Source organism: Synchiropus splendidus, chromosome 11 (assembly GCF_027744825.2).
Source record: "Synchiropus splendidus isolate RoL2022-P1 chromosome 11, RoL_Sspl_1.0, whole genome shotgun sequence".
Taxonomy (NCBI): Eukaryota; Metazoa; Chordata; class Actinopteri; order Syngnathiformes; family Callionymidae; genus Synchiropus; species Synchiropus splendidus.
In genome coordinates, this window is record NC_071344.1 from 158,444 (window position 1) to 181,555 (window position 23,112).

A 23,112-nucleotide genomic window follows, 5' to 3' on the forward strand; every position below is an offset into this window, starting at 1 on the left:
AATTCTTGTAATGCACCTTTCATAAGTCGGTGACTTTTTGAAGCTGTTCAATGTATAGATATACAGCACCATCACAGCACCATCTGCTGTTCTGGAGGGAGAGCTGACCAACATCCTGATACACCTAGAAATGACCAAGAGGCCTCTTGCCCTTCAGTTGCAGGCGATGTACAGCTTCTGTTGCAAATTCGTGAAGGACCCCGCGTCTACTTCTGTTTCCTCACCCCAAGCCAAGCGTAGATATGTGAAACTGTTGCCTCACTTTGGTACAGCGGGGCGCAAACGTTTGGATGGGAGCGTATGGGAGCCGACTTCTGTCTCACACAGTTTGCTCAGAGATCACATGAACAATGTGTTGAGAATCTGCGTGGCGCTCGCCTCATGATGGAATTCAGCGGAGGCATAAACAGGGCATTCCAAATGTGTGGTATCCTCAAATAGCTGAACCCAAGGCCCGGATCCTGGGTTTCTCTCCGAGGGGAGAAAGTAGGTCTCTCATAGAAACATATTTCATTTCCCCCTCTTTTGTTGGCTCATGCTGCTTAGATGTGTTGGTTGACAGAAGCCGAGTGGAGCCCTTCCTGACATGCGTGTGCGCGCTCATGCGTGCACAAGCACACGCCACCTCTGGCGAGGCTCAGGGCGCTGTGGGCACATTTCCTTTCAGTGCAACACGCCGCCCCCGTCCCAGGGCGCCCCGCGTCAGCTGCATTCGAGGCTTGCTGTGTGTGTGCGGCGAGTGCCGGGTCCTACCTTGACAGGTCTGCGTGTGTGTGTGTGCGCGTGCCCTGTGGGGAGGGCGGTCGGGCACCGGCTATTTATAGAGGAGGCACTCCAGAGAGAGAGACTGAAAAAGAGAGAGAGGGATTGTCTAATGAGGGCAGGCTGGTCGGGGATGGGCCGACGTCTCTCTTCCTCTCGCTCACTCGGTGTGTGTGTGTGTGTGTGTGTGTATTCGCAGATGGTCCTGAGTGTGTGTTGTGTTGACTTCAAACACATCTTCCCTTGTCCCCCCACCACCTCCTCCACAGACCCATGGATCTGTGTTGGCTGATCTGGGTCAAAGATGGTGGATAAACACGGGCTCAGCCCCACGCTCAGGACCCTCCCCGCTGCCTCTTCCTGCTCCCCGTCTCTATTCAGGAAGAGGCAGGCGAGCCCGACCCTTGCGTGTGGACGCCGAGGGTTGGGGAGGTCTGCGGAGTCTGGACCTCACACAGACCATTTCCTGACTGAATCACACACCTTGTTAGTCAGACGCTGACAGATGGACCTGCAGTCGGTTCTGTCCCGCCACGTCCTCCGCTCGGATTGTGCGCTCCAGACTAATGAAATATGGAGATAATCAGGAGGGCTGCGCCCAATCATGAGATGATTCTGATCAGATTCTGCTCCACTGAAGGTATTAGGTCGGCCAAAACACATTTAGGAGATGTGGTTGAAAGCTATGTCGTCGACCCTCCTCCCTGCTGAGCTGGCAGCTCTGGTCTGTGTGAGGACCGAGCCAGTACCAAGGGAAGGGATCCACTTGATCCAGCAGTGTGCCATGGATCAAAGGACCTGCGGGTGCACGGAAGACCCGGAGCATGGACCAGGCCAGGAAAGAAGCTCTCCGTCAGAAACAGCAGCCACGTGTCGAGCGGGGGAACCCAGGGGATGCTGTCGCACCACTGCGAGGGACAGAAATGTGCTGAGCTCAGCGAGCCCACTTGAAGGTCATGGTGCTGGGTGCAAGACGGAGCTGTCGTCATAGTTCCACTTGAGCGTGAGCAGCGTCTCACAGTGCTTTTTGTGTGGCGACACCGTCAAGGACACGCCAACAAAACTTTCCCACCTCAGGCATCTGTCCCTGTCAATATGAGCCCCTTTTTCTTTCACCATCCGGAACAGATTGAAAGATACAATGACGACATTCAGTCAAGGCTGTGTCTCTTGGTGTAGAAATGATGTGAGGTTTCATTGAAGAAGTTGGCCACCTGCAAACATTTGAGTGCAGACCGTGCCATCTGGTGGCCTCCGTCAGTCGTGCTACTGTCTCATGACGCCTCATCAGTACTGCGTCATGAAAGCTCTTCTGGGACTGGCTGAAGGTATCAACCCAAGGTTAGCTGGCAGCCTCCAACCAGAACGAGGCTCTTTGGATGACCTGACGCCACGCTACGTTCTATTCCCTTCAATTCACCAAAGGAAAGCGCCGACTGCTGCGTCTCGAATGTGGGAACCCATTCATTTTGGCTGAATGTGAATGGTGAGAAGCCCAACGATCATGACCTGCAGACGGGAAACCCTTTTCCTTGCAGCAGTCGTAATCATAAAGCAAGAGTGGCTCTATGAAGGCACGCGTCAGGACAGTCAATGCAGCAACTTAAACGTGCTGCTTTGATGTGACGGGGGCGACCTGTTGTCATGTTTGCGAGCCTTACGTCAGGGTTCTAAAAAGCACCCACAGGGAACTGGAGCGGCGCGTTGACCCCCGGCGACAGTTTGGAGTCAATAAAAGCCCAAAATGCCACCATCTTTCATGGCCATTAGGATGGCGTGAGATCTGGACTGTCTCCAGGGCATGACTCATACGATGGGGAAGATCTAGGATTGTGACACCAGGTGAGCCAGAGCACTGTGCAGGGAGCGCAGTGTTGGAGCTGCGGTGCCATCACACAGGGGCCAGACTGCTGTTGATGATCAATGGCACGTTGACTCACGACTCACACTAGACGTCAGGCACTGCAGCAGCCGAGCTTAACATCCGGGCTGAATGTGTCAGCCTCACAAAATTCAGCAGGTGGTTCTGAGGAAAGGACAGATTTTGGTGTGCTTTTCGCCAAAGGGCCACGAAAGAAACCTCATAATGACTGAAGTCAGTTGATCACAGAAGCTGCCCATTCCGGCCGGACTTGGAAAGAGACGGACTGTGCGGGGTGGATTGACTTCTCATGATTAATAACTGGCTTTTTTTTTATCGTCACCAAAAATCCCAGGCCGAAACCCTGTTCAGTATCACAGGTCCACCGTCGTGTCGGTCCATCACAAGAGGTACAGCTGTAGTGGGGAACACCTGTCTTCACCTGGGCCTGAACCCTGAAAACAGCCGGGTCGTTCATGTAAGGCATGAGGGTACAAACCCTTGTTAGCAGTGACTCTCCTCGATCATGACAGATGATCGAGCAACAACAAGCTACTGTACAAGCAAGTAGTTAAATAAGTTACAGACGCTTCGACCGTCAGATGTAAAGTTTGTTCTTGACAACGTACACTGTGTTTCGTCTCCAATGCCTGGGTGATGATGTTGTTTTTTCAATGAAACACTCAACTTTGACCTCACCATTTGCACAGGCTGTGGCTTAAAATGTGTGAGGGAAAAAGGCAAAAATCTCCAGCATGAACCGAAGTTTGCGACAGAAATGCGTTGACCACGATGTCGCCCGGCGGCAGCCATAGTAACGCTTACAGATATTAATGTGCTAACATTCTTGCTCACATCTCATGCACAATGATTACGGCACGATGGCAACAACATTTTTCCGAGACTTTGACGGCGTGTCCTGCCAGTTCCAGGTTTTTTTTTATTTTCATACTGTCAGCAGGCACTGTTTAGTTCTGACAGTACCTCCAGCTTGTCCTGGACACAGTGAGGCAAAGCATCAGCACCAGCATGTGCTGCTTGTGGACCATCACCCCACATCGTCTCTACACACAAAAGCAGTGCCACTTTCTGTCTCACCGCCCAAATAAACCTCGGAGGATGAATATTCCTATAGAGTCCTATAGAACTGGACTCTCGATTTACTCCAGAACTTCCTCTGCACTTCAGAGCGACCTCGGGCTTTATATTCGCAGCTTGGCTTGTTTAAATACTGCGATGTTGCACGCGACTGTGGCACTTGAGTCTCAGTGTCCATGTGTCTGTGTGATACAGACGTGTTCGTCAGATGAGCTCATCGTCCACAGTAAACGGAAACGACAGAGAGGAATTGACCGAGGAGCATGACTCGAAAGTTCCTGTGATCTTGACGGTCCTTCAGTACGTTCATGAGGAAAAGTCCAAGTTTGCCGACTCACTGCATGAATCACTGAGGTTTTTTATGTGACAAAAACAAAGGACTTTTATTGGCCTCATGCTGCATGTGTCACAGTCAACCTTTTAAATACCAGTCACTGTTTCATTTGTTTGATCAGGCCAACGTTGATTTTCCTCCGCGAAAAACGTTAGCTGTCGTCTACACTCGAATGAACAGAATGGACTTGATGAAAAGTCAAGTGGAAATGCTGCATGGTTTTCAAACGTGAATGAGGCACTGAGGTCATAAGGTGAGGACGGTCGGCTGACATGACATAAACATGAACGTGCGAGCTTCTAACCGTCATCGTGGCAAATGCACATTGGTGTGGCGAAACGGCCGCCAACACACAGAACTCACAGGCTCTGAAACAGAGTCTCTACGCTTCCTGCACAGGCCTCCGCTGAATGTTAGCTGGACTGGATCAATGGCTATCAACCAACATTGTCATCAACAAGCGATACGTACTTTCCAGACCATTCACTAAAGTGATCTTTTTTGGATATACATGTTCCATGTAGAAAAAAATGCTTTTGTACTCTCACAAATGTATTAAATTCAAGACATGGTGTTGGTTTGGTCTGAAAAGTACAAAGAAGTTGGAATGACTTTGCCGGTTGGTACCAAGACTTGAGTCTTGTAGTGTGCACTGCTTCACTCGTCACTGGATTTCAGTTGCGTTTTTTAATTGTTGCTGTGCACTGGAATCATCAAAAGCCGCTGTAACACTCACAACAAGACACTGATTATTACGCCAATCCTGAGTGTCACTGGAGGACAAACTCGGCCTCCTGACGACTTGTCAGTGCCGAGTGTTGAAGTGCATTTTAAAATGACAACAGTCTGACGTTTGGTGATATTTGAGCTCACCTTTAAGACAGAAAGCATCTCAACCGACTGGAGAGTTTTCTCTCTTTTGTGGTCGACCTTCAAATGAAACTTCTGTTTGAGTTGCAGACGCATCTCTCTCAGACAATTACAGGCCTATTTTGGACAAGCTGTCAGGCGAATGACAGAAACCCTGAGGGCTATGATGATGCCTGGTATTTATGACATGCTCTATCTTTTCTGTGATCATAGATGATAACCAGGACAGTGAATGTCGAGGATATCAAAGCAAGAGACTGCAGCATCATTCTCTATACTGTGTCACCCACTGAGGTCCGCAGTACCGAGGCAGAACTCTCCAAGCTACAAAAGGAGAGAGAAGATTCAAACTGCCAGGTCTATGTCCAACAGCATGAGCGAAGACTGCTGCTTCGTTTCACATAAAAGAGTCAATGAAGCATCGATGAGGGTGGGATTCGAGCCCACGCGTGCGGCCTCAAACGGACAGGACCATCTCATTTGAAGAGCAGAGATGGCGTCCTGAAACCCAAGTCCTCCCCACCTAGGCAGCACTGATGAACTCTTTCCATTACAATTCTGAAACAAAGCCAAACTCCAGTGTATGTCTGTGAAGGAGTTTGACTAGACAGACATGACCTCGGTCAAGGCCCAAGGCAAGGACATGCAGATCTGAGGGTGAAGATACGTTATGTTCTTACTCCATCTCCAAGCGACACGATGCTTATTTAAGTCACAACAAAAACCATGTTCCTGCTCGCTGAAAGGTGGTGAAGCTAGCAGCTGCAAAAAGCATCTCTCCCGGCCGTTTGGGAAGGCAGCCAGCAGGATATCATGAGTCGGTCAGCTCTGAAGCTCTCCTACCTTCGTCCCTCCTCTGCCAAGTATAGTTCCTGTCTCTCGTACCTGCCCTACTTTCACCAGCGCTCACAGTGTACGAGCTTCACACTCCTTCCCTCCGCCTCCCTCACGCATGCCGGAAGCTTGGCTTGGGCCTCGGTCACAACTGTGTGTGCAAGAGACCTAGCCGAGCTCGTACGCTGTGTTCCCGCACACAGAAGAAGTTGTTCCCCTCCATAACAAAGTTCCCCGACACCTCTTCAAGTCTGAATCGGTCCTAACCTGGACGGCACTGGCTGGCTCTAACAGTCGGAGCTTGCTGAGGAGGGGAAGCGGCGCCAGCAGCTACTGGTGTCCTGGGATGTGTCAGCCCGCTCTCGTGCGAGTGTAGACCAGGTCCACCTCTGCAACCCTGCTAAGTCGCTCCAGGTGTCGGCTGAGGGTGAAGTGAACTTAGTGAAGTTCAGCGCCACCAGAGAGCGCCCGCTGAAAAGGCTGGCGAGTGCTTTCACTGTGTTCACATTTCTGGACGTCAGCAGACTTGATCAAATCCTGTGTTGATTTGTGTCCACGGCGATTTGTCCTCCGTTAATTGTGCACTTAGCGATGGATCACTCAGCGGCGGGGAGGAAACCCTGCTGTAGTTCCAGAGGCGGTTACGTAAAAGCCTGTTCCGCTGAGCGCTGCTGGACGGCCAGTCAAGGCGAGGAGGCGGAGACGACGGTGACAACAGAGGGCCGACGTGCGTGTGCGTGCGTGCGCGTGCGCGCCAGGCCTAGTTTGAAGTGTGTGATCTAGGCCATTATCTGTGTTAGCTCTGGTGGGGCAGAACAATGCCTTTCATGAGCCTGCGTGTGTGTGTGTGTGTGTGTGTTGCGCTCTCAGATCATGGCTGTTAACACCATTGTTCCATACATGATGCACGCATGCGCCACTGCCTCTGTTTCTTTCCAGCGCTCGTGTCTGTCTGCGCTGCATGCAGTGTGCGCCAGTCCTCACGTGCAGCTGTGCACTCTTGCTGTATCAGCCCCGTCGTCAGTCAACCCCCCGCTCCAGCGGTGCCCGGGGGGCCTTCATTATGTAAGAAAGACATGACTGCAGAACAGAGGCGGGCGGGCGGCCCTGATAACTCTGGCAGCTCCTGCTCCAATACCACTCTCTCTCTCTCTCTCTCTCTCTCTCACACACACGCACTGCTCAGTCAGGCTGGTGTTGTCTGAGGGCCAGCGCGTACAGAAGATATGACTCTGGTGTTCAGAGGACCTCCCGCTCATGTTCTCCTCTGCTCTGCTCTGCCAGCGGTCCCCTTCCCCCTGGCCCACCGGCTGACCATGAAGGAGGTGTTCGACGCGGAGGGCCGGCCGCGGGTGGATCTGCTCAAAGCTCACCTCACCAAGGAGGGTCGCCTGGAGGAGGCCGTGGCCCTGCGCATCATCGATGAGGGCGCCGCCATCCTGCGCCAAGAGCGCACCATGTTGGACATCGAGGCGCCAGTCACGGGTACGCGGGTGACTTGTTAGCACTCGGGTGTCAATATTGGTCCAGCACTCAGACTTTCAAGTAGTAGTGTCCATTATAGTTTTGTTGACATCCGTGAAAGAAAGGCTTGTTGAGCAACATGTTTTCATCGGAATCGCAGTCAAGAAAATAAACACCGGCTTGGAGCCAGACCAGAAAGCTGCACAATGGGAGGAAACCAGAGTCAGCAAAGAGTCACACAACATGCCCAAGATTTCTGTTCAGCTTAGCGTCATTCGTGTGGACCAGCAGCAGAGGAAACTGGTTTCCCAGGCCAAAATGGCCAGTGGTAGACCCACCAGTACCAGCCAGCCTTTTAGCTCAGCTCGATCGATACTGCGGTAGGGTCTGAAGGCACTGGACAAATCTGTCTGTCGAGGAAATGTAACTCCACGTCACACTAAGAGGAGCTGATCCTCATCTCCACCAGCAAGAAATGGATCCATCACTTTATACATGAAGCTCATATACACTGTCTGTGTGTGTATATACAGTATATACATACATATGTGCAGTTTTCACCTGAGAGAAACCAAATGTTGGCATAAAAATAATCTTTAGAGGATGATGCAAAGTTGTAAAGGGCTCACACTTGTACCTTTAAACCACAAAAGGAAGTGCTAAAGTGAGTGAGGAGCCACTGACGGAAGCAGACAAAAGAATCATCCGAGCAAAAAGCAGAAAGATTAGCAACTATGTATTCATCAGATTCCATTTGTCGATCCATTAATCTGCCGTATGTATCTGCCAGCGCTGGAATAAGAGCTGCTGTTCGGTCGCACTTGACTGAAACACACCGATTGGCACTTAAGCGTGCAGAAGCAGGGTGATGTGTGTTGTGGAGCCAGCGACATGCGGAGCGCAGACCAGGATCGTGACGGAGCCAGATGAAAAACACGCTCCGAGACGACGTCTGAGGCCAATCCGTGCCCCGATCACTACCTGAGTATGTGAGCGGCTGTGTTCATCCCAGGACAAACGTGAGCAAGACGCGTCTGTTTAAAGTTGAGACCCTGCGGGTGGCTGCGGGTCGTGAATCACAGGCTCTCTGAGATGCTCATGGTGTCTCGTCGCTGGCTCTTTCTCCCCCTCTCCAGCGCCATTTGTTTGTGGGCCACTTTAGCGTGAGTGAGCTCGATACATGGAAAGATCCTGAGTCAAGTCAGTCATTTATCTGGCAGTGAAGCCATGAAGAGTGGTCCTGGAACATTGGGACTTCTTCGGAAAATACTGAATGGCAAATGGAATTAAAACCGTTAGTGAGTGAGGCCACGACACTTGCAGCATGCATCATAAATTCAGAGCACTTCTTCCACACCCGATATCAGTGAGAGGTGACGCAGCGTTTTGACTTACATTTATGTTGCAAGGCACAAGCAAGGCGGTGGAGTGGTGCTTAGTGCTGCGGCCTGACAGCACTCTGGTTTCCTCCCACCGCCTACAAATGTGCCAACTAATCCTCACTCCCATGGTGTGATGTATTGACGCTGGGACTTTTGCGTCCTATACTGACGCCGAAGGCAGCCTTCAGCGTAGCATGTGGATGCACTAGGTTTTCAGAAAGGCCTCTGCGTCAACAGCGGAGTATAGGACGCAAAGGTCCACTCCCCGTGGTCAGTACATCACACCATGGCAGTGAGGGTCGGTCGCATCATATGATGGACTGGTGACTAGACTGGAGCATTGCAAGCCTCTTGCCCTGTGTAGCTGGGACATTCATATTTACGCATGAATGAAGTTTGTCATTTCTGTTGCGTTCATTCACTGCAGTATGTCAAGTTCCATTTCATCTGCAGTCCACTTGTCTGTCTTCCTGATGCAAATCGCATTCAAGAAAACATGAGGAAGCACGTCTGGGGTTTTCCTCTGCCTCATCGCTGAGGCAGGTGGATGTGGATGAACTGAAGTCAGGGCTTTTTGGGATCAGGTCACAGCAGAACAAAGGCAGCGGCTGGAGGAGGCAGACAGGAACCTTTCACTTATTCCAAATCCCAATTCAAATTAGAAGCAGACCCTAAAACGGGGAGGAAGACTGCTGAGCCACCGAGGCTGGATGGAACTGTGGCATCAAGTCAGCGATTGGACGGACGGACTACGGGACGTCAGCTCATCTTAAAGACACACACAGTGGTGGTGACAGGCAGGTTTTCACTCCTCAACATGAAGACATCTGAAGGCAAGAGAATCGGCGAGACACTGATCCTGCTGCCTTTATGGGCGACATGGTGCTGCAGCTTGAGCCGATCCAGGCTGACATGAGGCGAGCTGGAGGTCAGCAATCGCCACTGGGCTTGACATTGACTCTTGGGGACAGGATGGTGCTGCCCATTACCTGGATGGTGTCAGGAAAACAAGGGGAATGGACAAAGCAAACTGAAAGTCGTTCTTAATCCAGGCCTGGTTCGGGGCCTCTTCCTCTGCAGCCTAGCCCACGACCTGTGCACAGATGGTGGGCAGGGTGGGAAGAATGCAGTTTTGTCGGTGACGAGAAATGGCCGCAGCTTTAAATACAAGTATCTTGTTTAGAAACGTGGAACACTCCTAAGGCGTCACATATTGTCCGTTCGAAACTCGAGAGGAAAGACGATCTGGCAAGCTCAACATTTCTGGCTTCTCCTGAAGAACATTGGAGGTTCACCCGATTGGACTGAGCTTTCTTTAGGAAGTAGAAGACGAAGCTGCCTTGTCCGCTTCCCTTGAACTCCAGTGGTAATGTGGACACAAGCTCTGAGGAGAAAGTCTCGGGAAGAGGAAGAAGACAAGCTCACGCTAAATCATACCTGAGGTGGCAGCTATCAAAGCAGATGAGGCACCAGATCGACGGACGGATCGCTATGGAAGGGTCACCTGTCACCCCCCAAACAGACAACAGCAACAATTCCCAGCCAGGTACAGAAGAGCATCAACACAAAAACAAATGTAGCTGACACATCTCAGCGCACAGCCGCGCAGGCAAAACAGGGAAGCATCCCATTAAAACAAAGCGCCTTCAGTCCTTCAACAAGCCTGTCACACGTTGATATTTGATCACATGCTGTGGAGAGATCAAATACTGCGCCTGCTGGCACCTTGAGGCAAAGGCAGGGTCCCATGAAATGCTTGTGCTCAGCCCTGCCGAGGCTTTCCAGCGTGCAGCGACTCACTCTTGGGATCCAAGCCTCGTGGTTCATTTACATTGGTATCTCACACAGCGCACTTCCGTCGGCAGTCATTAAAAACTCTCGGACACGTGGCACTGGCGGATTCACTCGCTCAATGGGAAATGCCATGCACCAAATCGGACAGTTTGACAACCCTCCCGAGGAAACGGCGTGTTTTCGGTGTCATTTTGTCATGTTAATTAGAGAAGTTTTGCGCGGGACGGACGCACCTCTGCGCGGCCAGATGGAAGCGGGGACGCTGGCAGTAGTGACACTCCTGACTGTGTTTCCGCAGTGTGCGGCGACATACACGGCCAGTTCTTCGACCTGATGAAGCTGTTTGAAGTGGGAGGTTCTCCGGCCAACACGCGCTACCTCTTCCTGGGGGACTACGTGGACCGAGGCTATTTCAGTATTGAGGTAAGATCCGCTACTCGTGCAGCACCTGGACTGCCCTGTTGTGCCGGCAGAGTCCACCCTTTGGTGTATTTACTGGAAGATAAAAGCCCCGCAGGCGATTATCACCTCGTGTGTCGGACAGTGTGCACACCGATTTCAAATTCATTGCCAGCTTCCACTCTCTGTTCAGGCCGGCAGATTGTGTTTTCCTCCAGGAAGGGAAAGGAAACCATTCTAGGTCAGCCATGACTGACGATGCCGTGCGCTGCGCACTCAGACACGGATGGAGCCATGCAGCTTGACTGTGGCTGGGTGCAGTGAGGTGCTTCCTTTCTTGCTTCAGAAGTACTTGGACTACGTTGGCGCTGATGTGATTCCTGCCTTAAAAAGGCCTTTGTCCGGTCCTAAGTCTTTCATGAACAAGAGCGTCTAATTTGGGAGGACACATTAATCTGCGTTCCCGCGACGCCTGCTTTAAGTGCTGTGAGAGAGAAAACAAACAACATTTCAAATCCCTGTCCTCGTCGTCCACATTCTGAAGGCTTTAAAAGCCCAGCTTTTCAGACCTCAGTCGTAAGAGGGACCACACGTTTACTATGAGAACGGAGGCGTGGTCCGTTCAGCTGTCTGAAAGTGCCAGTTGCCGATTGGGGTCACAAAAGAGCATGTTGGGGTAAGGGCTTGGAACATATGCACGGCTTTACCGCTGAGTGGATATCAACATCTCACAGAGCGTTTAAATCCGGTTGCCATAGACCTGAGGATTGTAACTGGCCCTGGTGTGGCGACCCGTGGCCCTCGGACAGCCGTATCGGGCCCCATGACCAATGTCCCCATTTCACATCTTCCTCTTCAAGAATGATGGGATATCTATTGTTATTACAAGACACACCTGAAGTGTTTTACAGAGACCGACATCAAGACAACAGACGCATAAAACAAGAACAACACAGTAGAAAGGTCTCTGGAAGGGACATACATATGTCTGGAATATTGTTCTCATAATTCAGGTTGTCACTCTTGCAGATTGATGGTCTGTCCTTTTCCACACTGACTACAAGATATATATATATATATATATATACTGTTCAGCCAGAAATTCTCAATTCCACGTTTTGTCCAGTTAGTTTCATTTTATTTTCTCTCCACAGGACCTTTGACCTCATTTCATCATGAACCAAAGCCTGAACTTGGCACCATGTTCTCAGAACTCAAAACTTTTGGGATGAGTGTCAAGGTCCTCTCCGGGATTTTTCTGCCTGCGTAGGGGGTGTTGCTGTTGCAGCAGTCGGCTTCTGACGATAGGGTGCTGTGTGAGGCGTCGGGAATTCACTGTAACTTTAAACTGAAGGGACCATCACCGGGGTCAGTCGCCACATCAGGTACTACATGTCTACTGCAGCTGAAACTCTTTCTGGACCTGGAAAGGCTGATTTCCAATGACCTGCTGATATTTGGGCACATGGTTTTTCAGGCGAACACAAGCAGCTAAATGAGTGGCTACGAGCGGACGGCCTTCGGGTGGCGGAGTCTCCTCCAGTTACTCGCCTCTTGTCAACATAACCCGGCCTGATTTGGGGGGGACTCGATTCATTCGGCCGGTTTCTTGTTCTTATGTCATCGTCCGGCCGTTGAATTTCACGAGGAGGGTTTCTACTGCGTGCTGTGAGTCAGAATCAGAAAACTGGATGAAGCCCAATCGCTGCTGGGAGAATTGGCAATAAAATAGGCAAGGGTTAGAGAGTTTGGGTCAACTGAAGGTGCTGTCCGTGTTGTACTGGTACTTTGTACCTTGTATTATTAGCTGAAATGGACGTGAACAATCTCAATAGTCAGGTGTCGGCCTCCGTATCTGGATGGATTCTCTCATGTCTCAGACTGATTCAGAAGTGGCTCTGAACTTGTGGCACATCCCCTGCCCTGGTCAAGATGTCTTCGTGGTGTCTCGTGGTTTGCAGTCGAGTGAGGTGATCACTGGTTTCGTAGACCGTAACAACTAGTCCGAGCTGAAGAAGCATCGCGATATGACGTCGAAAGGTTTGGGCCTCCGTCTCTACCTGTGATGTTGTGATGAACGACCTCATTGCTCAGGCGACGAATGATGCTCACCAACATCACATCCACAGGGGAACGACAAGCTACCTGCCACATTATGTGACCCCGATTGGGGAACCAGAAACAATGGCAGGACTTTCCCCGGAAAGCCGCCACCCTGTCACCTATTGATTCACCTTCACACCAGAGAACAGGTAGCACTCGGCTAAGCAGCAGTAAAAGGTGTGCAGCACAACATGCTTCCCCTTCTTCACTCGGGGCTGGATAAAGCTGAGCCGGAGATTTGCTCCGCATTATTGCTGCCGCAAAAAGGTTGAAATGAAATCTGTGTGTCTAACATTTCCTCTTGGTCTCTGTTTGGCAGTGTGTGTTGTACCTGTGGTCGCTGAAGATCTTGTACCCAAAGACGCTCTTTCTTCTGCGGGGAAACCATGAATGTAGACATCTGACAGAATACTTCACCTTCAAACAAGAATGTGAGTACTTTTGCTGCTTCCAACCTTTCAGGTAACAAGCCAAACAGAGAGCGCTCATGGACGCCTTTACGCCCTCCCAAGAAATAATGCCTTGATGACTTGAGCTCTGCCTCTTGCAACCAGAGTGATCCCAGAATATGTGCAGCCAACTGTAGCTGTCTGTCCAAACTTCAGGTTTCACTTTTGGCTCCTGCTGATCTCGGCATAAAGTCGAGTCCCCAGCGAAGCAGAAAGAAGCGCACGCACTCGGCAGCTCAGGATTCATTGTGAAATGCTCACTGAAGGTGTGAGGTGTGGAGAATCTTCTGGTGGCTCCAGACAAAACATCTGCGCTTCACCATCAATGTCAGAGAATTGACGCAGCTCGCTCCTCTGATGTTTCTGCCAGAATAAGTTCTGATCCAATATTCTGATCTCACTGGGAGACAGCAACTTGGTTCGTGTGGCCTGAGGGTGGTCAGGTTTCACGTTGCCAGCAGCCCCTGAAATCAAACGTCCCGGCAGTTTTACACAAACCCGAGGAGGTCAGACAGATCATATTTGGAAACTCACAGCAGCTCATAAGCAGCAGGAGCGCCATGTTCATTCTGGCCGTATAGAGGGTGAATTCAGGGAGGCGCATGAGGGGGTGAGAGAGCAGAACTGTCTGCAGTCCCGACTCCACCAGTGCACAAATGAAATGCCCCGCCTGGGCGGCATCTCGGCTCCTGCTCCCCCACAGCTACAGCTCTGAAGCAGGACAGCACAACAGGCACATGACTTCTTTTAGTGATGCGAGTGTACGCTGTGGGTTTTAGTTCAGTAAAGGTTGGTTAGACCTTAGGTGAAGGTCTCATCTATAAAGCACTATGACTGCTTTCTTCAGACATCATGGTGCACTCAGAAGGCTGTCGTCACCAGTTCAGGTTGAGGGCCAGGCCAAGTCTTGCTCAGTACAACCTGCTGTTTTCCAAACCTTGTCCTGAGTTCCTGACATGGTGTGTCTGTGCCTGGTCTTTGGAATGGACTCATGAGGCGTGAGACGGTCACACTTCAGGGAACACATGCAACAACTGGCATTAGCCAGGGACGAATCATTCTCAAGAACTTATTGGTGTCTTATTTAGCGGCATCACATCCAGGAGTGGTCTCCAAAGCATCGCTCCAAACAGCACCATAATGACCGAACCTTCGGTAATTACTCCGTGATAACAGTGTTGCCCGTGAGTTGTGTTAGCTTTAGAAGCTAGCACTTCTAAATGGAGCAGTCCGGAGCAGCACTGACATGAAAGCACACCAAGGCAGTCCATTCCTAGTTTATCATCAATACGATACGTCGACAACCTCTTCCAGTTACCAACAAATCAACAACGGTTGTCAATTGAAAGACAGTTGGCATGTTGCATTATTCGTTGTAAAGTGGAGTAGCAAATTTCTGAAAACAACTGCGTACCTGCGGAGCAAAGGGGGATGGGGATCCAGCTTCATAGCAAACTTGTTTGGCCACCGAAAATCACAACACCACCGAGGGAAAATGGGCGATGAGTTGTTACTGTATTGTGGTGTTGAAGTTCCAAATTGAAAGTCCCATGAAAACGGTGAATGAGACTGTCGACAACAAGGCGTCTGGGCCATGACGACGTGGGTAGACGCCATTCATTCATACGTTCCTGGGCTTCAGCAAAACCATCTTGCTTCTGCCTCCCACAGACGTGCGTGCGCCGACAGCGTCTCTGAATCCACCGTGGCGTGAAAGTACAGCCCATATCATCAGAAGGAAGCACCCTGAAATCCTCCCAGACAAGCGTGTGTGTGTCAATGTGTCGTGACACATGGGCTCATCTTCATGTACAGTCATCATGAGCCGCTCCATCAATAATGCACGTGTGCAAACTCAAATCAGCCTCGGTGCACTGTTGCCATGCCGATTCAATGGCAGGGGCCAAACGGTGCCGAGTCAACGCCAGTGAGTCATTGGTGTTCCAAACACATCCTCACTGGTTATTCAGCCCCCCGGTCCCGCCCCCTCCTCCTTCCTGTCTCCACCCCCCTGCTGGTTTCTCGCTCCCCTCCAAGATGAATTTGGCCCCCAATGATTGGCTCAGGGACCTGCTCCTCCGTGTCTGATGGGTCATGGGACGAGGACGCTAATTTCCCCTGGTGCTTATGGCGAATAGTGGTCGCCCTCAATTACCATCTGCTGCGTGTCTGTGTGTGTGTGTGTGTGTGTGTGTGTGTGTGTGTGTGTGTGTGTGCGCGTGTGCCTCAACGGTGCGTGTTGTATAAGCGTGCGCTCGTGAGTGTGTCTTCATCAATGTTTGAGTGTGTATGAGAGCGCTGACAATCGTGAGCTCTTGCTCCACGAGGCAGATGGAGAGGTTGACAGTAACACAGGCGCACTGGCGACTGCACACGACACTGGCCTTGATTTGTGTACACGTAGTCCTGGAACTCTCCTCACTCCTCCCTCCCTCCCTCCCGTCTCCTCCGATCAATCGATCTGCAGCTTTATGAGGACATGGTCCCACGTTCCTCTGCTCCTGCCTGCTCCCATGTAACATCCACTCCTTTCTCTGTGCTCTGTGTGTTTGGCTCTCGGCCGTTTGAGTCGTCCTGGGTGTCAGATGTTTTGTGTCTGCCGTGTGCTTTAAAAGCACAGAGTCTGTGAGAGAAAAGGCTTCACGGTGCGGCGCTCAGATTGGGGTCAGATCTCTACTGATCGCTACCGGTGATAGCTGCAAGTGTTCTGGCTGGTGAACATTTCAACACAAGTGTGTGTCCTTAGATCGCCAGGGACCAAACTCTGTGGAGTCATGAGACGTACATGTGACATGAAAAGTCTGTTTTCTGGTGCCTCGTTCCTCCCTGCAGTGTGTTGTGTGGCAGAAGTGGCAGCCGGTGTGGAGCGATGGCGGCCGCTCAGGCGCCTCTCTGTCTGACGGATCTGTGCTTCCCTCTAACTACCTCCAGGTAAGATCAAGTACTCGGAGCAGGTGTACGACTCCTGCATGGAGGCCTTCGATTGCTTGCCCCTGGCGGCCCTGATGAACCAGCAGTTCCTGTGTGTGCATGGGGGGCTTTCACCAGAGATCCACACGCTGGACGACATCAAGAAGGTCTGCACACCCAACCATCCACAACACATTGCTAACCAGAACCACGACCCTCAACCAAACCCAAACCCCCTTACAATGACCCACTGTCGTTATTCTGAGGTTTCTGCTTCTGACCAACAAAAGGTCCCTGCAAGGAGGTTTGGTCCCCCCAGGTACACTATAGTTAGATACCCACCCTTGTGAGGTTTCTCATCGCAGCCTCTCACCCCAAACCTAACCATCCAAAACACTAACCATTGACCAGGACTGTGCACCAAACTTTCACCCAACAATCGCCCAGCAAACCCATATAGCTCTTTTCAAAGGGACCTCATTTTCAGATCCTGTCCATAAAGCTCACTGTCTTCCTCCTGAAAACACAATTTCTTACTTCCAGTTCACACCTCGCACGACTTTTGCGCTTCTCACGCCCGTATTTTCGCTGGTTTCCAAGCCGGCGACTCGTGCCAAGGGCTCAATAAATATTGCTATCTACTCCAATCCAACCAAAGCCACTTCTACACGCTACAAGCAGGTCAAACTGCTGGGGGTGTAGACAGTCAACATGGTGGATTGGGGAGGGAGGGTTGTAGCCCTCTGTCTAGTGTGGAAGTGGAACACAGCAACACCAGATTTCTTGTTCATGAGTTTCCCCTCTCTGCAGTGTAAACTCGGGGCTCGGGTTGGTCAATGTAGCTCAACAGTTTCACGACATCTGTTGTTTTAGAGGACACTGGTTGAAGGTTCATTTTCTCAGTCAGGTCACGCCTGGAACACCTCACCAGGGAGGCGTCCAGGAGACGTCCTGACAAGACGCCAAAGCCCTCGAGTGGAGCCGCAGCAACATACTTTATTTGTTCCGTCGCTTCTCTTTCGGGCAGTTTCAGACGCAGCTCTCCACCGGACAGAGATCGAGTCCCAACATTGGCGACTTTATCTCGGTCTCCAAGGTCTGTCCCCTTCCTGTGCACGCCCAGAGAGGCCGCCGTAGGTCCAGAAGATTTCCACCTCACTCTTAAAACGTAGGGATTCAAAGACACACATGAGCGCAGCGAGCTGGGAACACACACTTCCTCGTCTAATGGCAGTGTTTCCATGGTGAATCTGCTGGTGTGACATCTTCTCCCTCCTGTGTGGTGAGGGTTGCCATGGAGATGAACTGTGGTGTCTATGTGTTTACCGCTCCCCCTCCCATTTACACCAGTGCTGCCAAATCTGCGGCAATAATCAGCATTAAATATGTAGATCAGCACAGGCGTTGGTGACCGTGTGCCATCTTCAAACATCCCCAACTCAGTTCCTTTTAAGGCGATAGCTATCGGACAGCAGGGGTTTAACAGCTTCACCATGCAGCGCTTTGACACCGACTTCTCATGAGAGTGGGTTAAAAATCTATGGGGACGGACTAGAAGGCGACCAACAGCGACCTGACCTCCGTGCGGTGAGGTCAAAGGGCTGGAAACTACTAGTCAGGTTGGCAGTCGAAGGGTTGAAAGGCTGGACCACAGGGCCACTTCTGTGTCATGTGACAACAGACCTGTCGCTCGTGCTGCAGGTGGTCTCCTCACCTTTGGTGGCCCACTACACCGGATCATTTTCATTGAGTCACAGCGAGTCCCACTGAGGGAGCTCAATTATCATGGTGTAACACGGTGTCGTCATGAACAACCAGCAACAAGGTTGGTTATGAGAAGGCTTGGTCCCGCTGAGTGAAGCGCACGCCACTCTGCACTCCCTCCCTCCCTCCCTCCCTCGGTGCAGCGCAGGGCACAGCACAGCAGAGGAGCATTTCACTCTCAGGTTTCCGAAGAACGTTGCTCTTCCAATGAGCATTTTCTCACTGACAAAATGGACTGCAAGCTTAGAGTCCAAGAATGACGCCTGGGCCTATGGCAGGTGTCTTGTGATACGCCAAACACTTTTGGGGGCTGCTGCTCGAGCCACAAACAAAGGGCAGCCATTGCAATACATACATCCATATACATATATATATGGGTATTGTTCTTCTAAAATTTGACATGAGTCCCTGACATTAACTAAGAATGTTGTCCACGTCAATTGAGGGCAAAAACAACCCTGAAACACTTCTCACAAGAACTCGAATAAATGCTCCATCCGCTATCAAAACACATGTAGCCAGAACTGATGAGGAAAAATGAAGAAAACATTCAGCTCCAGAAGGGTTACTTTTCTCTTTCAGGGAAAAAGGGGTTGGTCTAACTGTGCACGTCAATGCAATGCAAGTCTGGACACAGGAGCGGTGATATATGACCATGCTGTGTGTCCAGCAACGCTTTGTCGTAAGACGCAGCATGTGAATGGGCAGAGAAGGCCGTACAATATCGTCTCTTCACCGCTGAATAACTGAGTGACAAAGGCAAAAGAGAAGGTCAACAGCTAGCAAGGACCGAGTTTTCAAATTCTGAATTCATGCAACCGTGGAAATGTCATCACAGCCCAGTGACGTAGTATTGATGCGCTTGTCTTGTCTGGTTCGGGCCCAGTTCACCAGGGCAGCTACGCGCTCAGGTGTCCCAGCCATCATATCTTGAAAAGGTGTCAACGTGAGTCCTGGCTATAGCATTTGAAACGCTCTCTGTGTGTCTCCTGATTGGCGTGTGTTTGTGTCCCAGTTGGACCGATTCAAAGAGCCTCCAGCGTTCGGGCCCATGTGTGACCTGTTATGGGCCGATCCCCTTGAAGACTTTGGCAACGAGAAGACCCAAGAGTACTTTGGCCACAACACAGTCCGAGGCTGCTCCTACTTCTACAGGTACGGAGCGCGCCGACAAACACCTTACATGAGCGGCCTGACTCTTCTGGAGCAGGGAGTCAAGGCATAAGCACCTTCTGAAGACAGAGAAGCAGAAGCGCCAGCCTCATTCGTGGCTCAGCGCAGAGTTGGCTGCAGAAATATGCGGGGGAAAAGTGTGAAGTAAGATGCGTAACAGCAGCCCTGGGAGGTGGGTTCGAGGAGCGCAGGTGTCTCCGATTGATTTTACGACAAATTGTGAAAAACTAATAAGCTGGATGTGCTCTGGCTGATGAGAAGAGAGAGGGAGAGATGCCTATTGTGCAGTTTGACTACAGCCAAGATCTAATAAGCATCACTGGGAGCTGAGCGAGAGACAATAAATCCTGGCCAGTTGAACACACGACGTGCACACAGCACATCGGTCAGCACGCTCACACATACACACAGTTCTGTTTCGGCATGAAACCATATCCCACAATCCCCGGGGAGACTGCACGGTTCTGTTGCCATGACGACTGGCTACTGCTGCCAGATATGGGCTGATATGAAGATAGTGGCAGAGTAACAGAAGCGGTAACAGAGAAGATGGAACGACAGTGAGAGACGCAAGCCACAAACCAAACATGGAGAGCGATGGCGAGTTGGAGGAGTCGCTGTGATGACAGGCAGTTTGTGGTGAACGTAGCGTGCTGCGACCACTGAGCGTAAACATGCTCCCCACTCACCGAGCCTTAGCTCGGCGCTCAGTGCTGCCTCCTGCTGGTCACAGACGGACGTGAAACAAGAGGCCGGCCACTCTTCACATGTGCGTCATGAAGTTGAACGCGCTTCATCCTAAAAGCTATTTTCTCCCTCTCTCTCGCGCCAGTTACCCTGCCGTGTGTGAGTTCTTACAGACCAACAACCTGCTGTCCATCATCAGAGCGCACGAAGCACAGGATGCTGGGTAAGTTGCCTGCTTGGCCTTATAAGGAATCACTTTGTTTCTCCTCATTTTACGATCTGAGCTGTTGTTTTTGTTTTGACAATCCAAGTTGAGAGGCGCTTCTTGCTCTCTTCACCCTTGGAAGACTCGGCGATCGAGGAGAGCGTGAAAATAAAACTCAGAGATATGAAAACAGCCTTGTTATTAATGCTTAACTGTCATGTCTTAACTGCTGATTTACACCTATCAAGTGCTTTCTTTCTGTCCATCCACTTTATTGACGTCACATATTTACAGGACATAACTCGGCAACCTTTTTGGCATTTGAAATATCAATGATAGCAATGAACTCAGTGGGTCAGCAGGCGGCGGTCACTGACCAGCACAACCCACGGAGTAGAGCCAAGCACCAGAGACGGTCTCTGCGTGATTCTCTGATCCAGGTGGATGGATGTATTTCGTGACTATTGCTCCCACTTTCAACATTTCCTGAATGTTTCCTAAGCAAAACGATGATCATATATTCCTGTGGTATTTCGCTCTCAGACGGACAGCGATGACCACAGAAATGTCGTATTGTGCCATCAGGGCGTGTTATTTTACAAATCATACGCTGACTTTGCTTTTGGCTTGTAGCCGTCAATATTTACCTCGTGGAATACCACAAAAAATATGAATGCACATTTCAAAGTCTATTGGGGCCAGTTGTTGAGGTTTTGTCATATATCTTCCCCTCAGTTGTGAATTCCTGTGTTTGGCCACAAGTAACAGGCTTTTAAACTGGACTGGTTAAAAATGAAACAAAAACACAAAGCTCTTCGTCGATGGGTTCTTTCTTCCGTTGTGTAGCTCTTCACTGCAGCAGCCTGCTCACATTGACTGGGCCCTCCATGATCTGCTCTGCTGCGCTGAGTCAAGTCAGTCAACAGCTGCAGTCAACCAAACCTTGTCCACCATTCAGGGTCTCGCAGACCAGTCATGAGTCTAAATTCAGTCAGGGAGTCAGCGCAGTGGCTCTTCGTGAGGTGGCCGGTGTAGGCCAGCAGGGGGAGCCACTCACAGGACGGGGGTGGGGGGCAGTTTAAAACGATCCCTTCAAATGCGTTTCACACCCTCTTGTATAACAGATACTACGACAGCACACACCTCATCCAGCAGTGACTAATAACTGACAGACGTGCGACAGCAACATTATGGAGCCCAATGGGTTTTATGGGGAATTGAAGTGCTTTGCTTTGAAAGTAGTCTAACAGATCAAAGCGACAGTGACAGATTTTGCCATTCTTGACTCCACATTCATTCGAATGACCTGACTGAAAGGAGCGTCACACGGCCAGGAAACATCATGGTGAAGTCAGGAGCAGTTGCAGAGCCGAGTCGCCCAGGTGAAACCAGTCTCCTTCACTCCAAACAATTCTGGAGTTTATTCAAGTGCTTTGTCTCGAGGAGCTCACTGAAGGACACGAGGGTGATGAACCTCTTTAGATATCAGGGAGCAGGTTGGTCCTCACAAGGGCCGTTGCTATGGCAACAATAACTGAAAAACTCCTCTCACCCGGCCTTCAAAAGCGCTTGTTTACCAGGAGCACGTTCACGCCTGGATCCCACCCAACGAGCACCACGCTGTGTCTGCAGATCAAGCTGCCCGAGCTGAAGTGAAAATACCTGCATGGTCCAGGAGCAGGAGCGACCGCCCGCAACGAAAGCCAACTGCAGCTCGTAACACACAAACTGGTGGATCATTTCAAATACTTTACGCCATATACGCAGTAGAGCCACAGAGGTGCCTGTCGCCATGGCAACCAGTGGGCTACAGCAACATCGTGAGAGAATCTAGTCATTAGTACTGTGAGTCCTAGTTGTCGGGGAGTACAAGCTAAGTGCCTTGTTATGAGGTGAAGTAGTAGTAGCAGCAATCGTAGGGAAAATAATGATGACAGAAGTTGTTGAAAATAAAGTCCAAGCAAAATCATGTTCTACCCACAGTACTAGTAATGCACAAATAAAACCCCTTCCCCAGTGACTATTTTGATGATGACTATGACTGAAAGCACAGCTACCTCAACTGGTACACTGCAACTACTGATGTTTGTAGTGTTACGAGCCCTTTGCCTGCTGATGTATATCGGTGTTTCGACGACTACCACAACTGTGAAACACAACTGGCACAACCGATGGTACCACAAAAACTAGTGAGGGTGAAAGCATACGTGACTTCAGAAGGTACAAGAGAAGAGCTACACTTACTTGCCTAAATGCTTGCAAGACATCACAACTGGACCACCACACCTGACCAACATGAACAGCCTGCATGGTAACTTCTGAGCCGAGTACTACGACATCCGTGACAGCCTCTGGTACCGCTCTACTACTCCACTGCTTTCTGTGCAGACAGTCATGAAGAACTGGAATGTGTTTTCGGGAAAACCTTGACGTTGCGTAGAGAAACCAGCGTTGACGGGTCGATCGTCCACTGAATATTTCCCAGCAGGCAGCTGTGCAAATCCCCTCGTCTCAGTTCTTGCCCTTCTGCCCTGCAGCGTCAGTGTGGTGTTTGGTAACGTGGGCGGTTTGTTGCTGTCGTTCCTCCTCAGGTACCGCATGTACAGGAAGAGTCAGACGACAGGGTTCCCCTCCCTCATCACCATCTTCTCCGCTCCAAACTACTTGGACGTCTACAACAACAAAGGTGTCGCCTGTGGGACAGAACGCTTCTATAAGGATGGCTGGGCAGCATGTCGCTCAGCTGGGGAGACAGATGAAGCGGGATTAACGGGGCTCCGATCTTTGTGTCCAGCGGCGGTGCTCAAGTACGAGAACAACGTGATGAACATCCGTCAGTTCAACTGCTCCCCTCACCCTTACTGGTTGCCTAACTTCATGGACGTCTTCACCTGGTCGCTGCCTTTTGTAGGAGAAAAGGGTAACACGCACGCACGCACGCACGCACGCACGCACTGTTTGGGGAGCGCTCAGTGCCATAAGCCCTTCACCTGCCTCTGACTCCAAACCTAACTATCCAGGAC

The 23,112-nt window shown here is 50.8% G+C and overlaps 2 protein-coding genes across 4 annotated transcripts in view; one reads left to right on the top strand and one right to left on the bottom strand.

Moving 5' to 3' along the window:
* Positions 1-23,112, bottom strand: part of ube2d2 (ubiquitin-conjugating enzyme E2D 2 (UBC4/5 homolog, yeast)) — a 44,152-nt gene that overhangs the window by 18,343 nt on the left and 2,697 nt on the right. The gene's annotated exons all lie outside the window — the stretch shown is intronic.
* Positions 1-23,112, top strand: part of ppp3cb (protein phosphatase 3, catalytic subunit, beta isozyme) — a 36,147-nt gene that overhangs the window by 6,337 nt on the left and 6,698 nt on the right. For all 3 annotated transcript variants that reach the window (XM_053878549.1, XM_053878551.1, XM_053878550.1), the window contains exons 2-9: positions 7,044-7,244; positions 10,698-10,822; positions 13,221-13,332; positions 16,282-16,427; positions 19,040-19,179; positions 20,030-20,107; positions 22,681-22,775; positions 22,884-23,009. In XM_053878549.1, the coding sequence (XP_053734524.1) occupies positions 7,044-7,244; positions 10,698-10,822; positions 13,221-13,332; positions 16,282-16,427; positions 19,040-19,179; positions 20,030-20,107; positions 22,681-22,775; positions 22,884-23,009 (1,023 nt within the window). The remainder of the gene's footprint in view (positions 1-7,043; positions 7,245-10,697; positions 10,823-13,220; positions 13,333-16,281; positions 16,428-19,039; positions 19,180-20,029; positions 20,108-22,680; positions 22,776-22,883; positions 23,010-23,112) is intronic.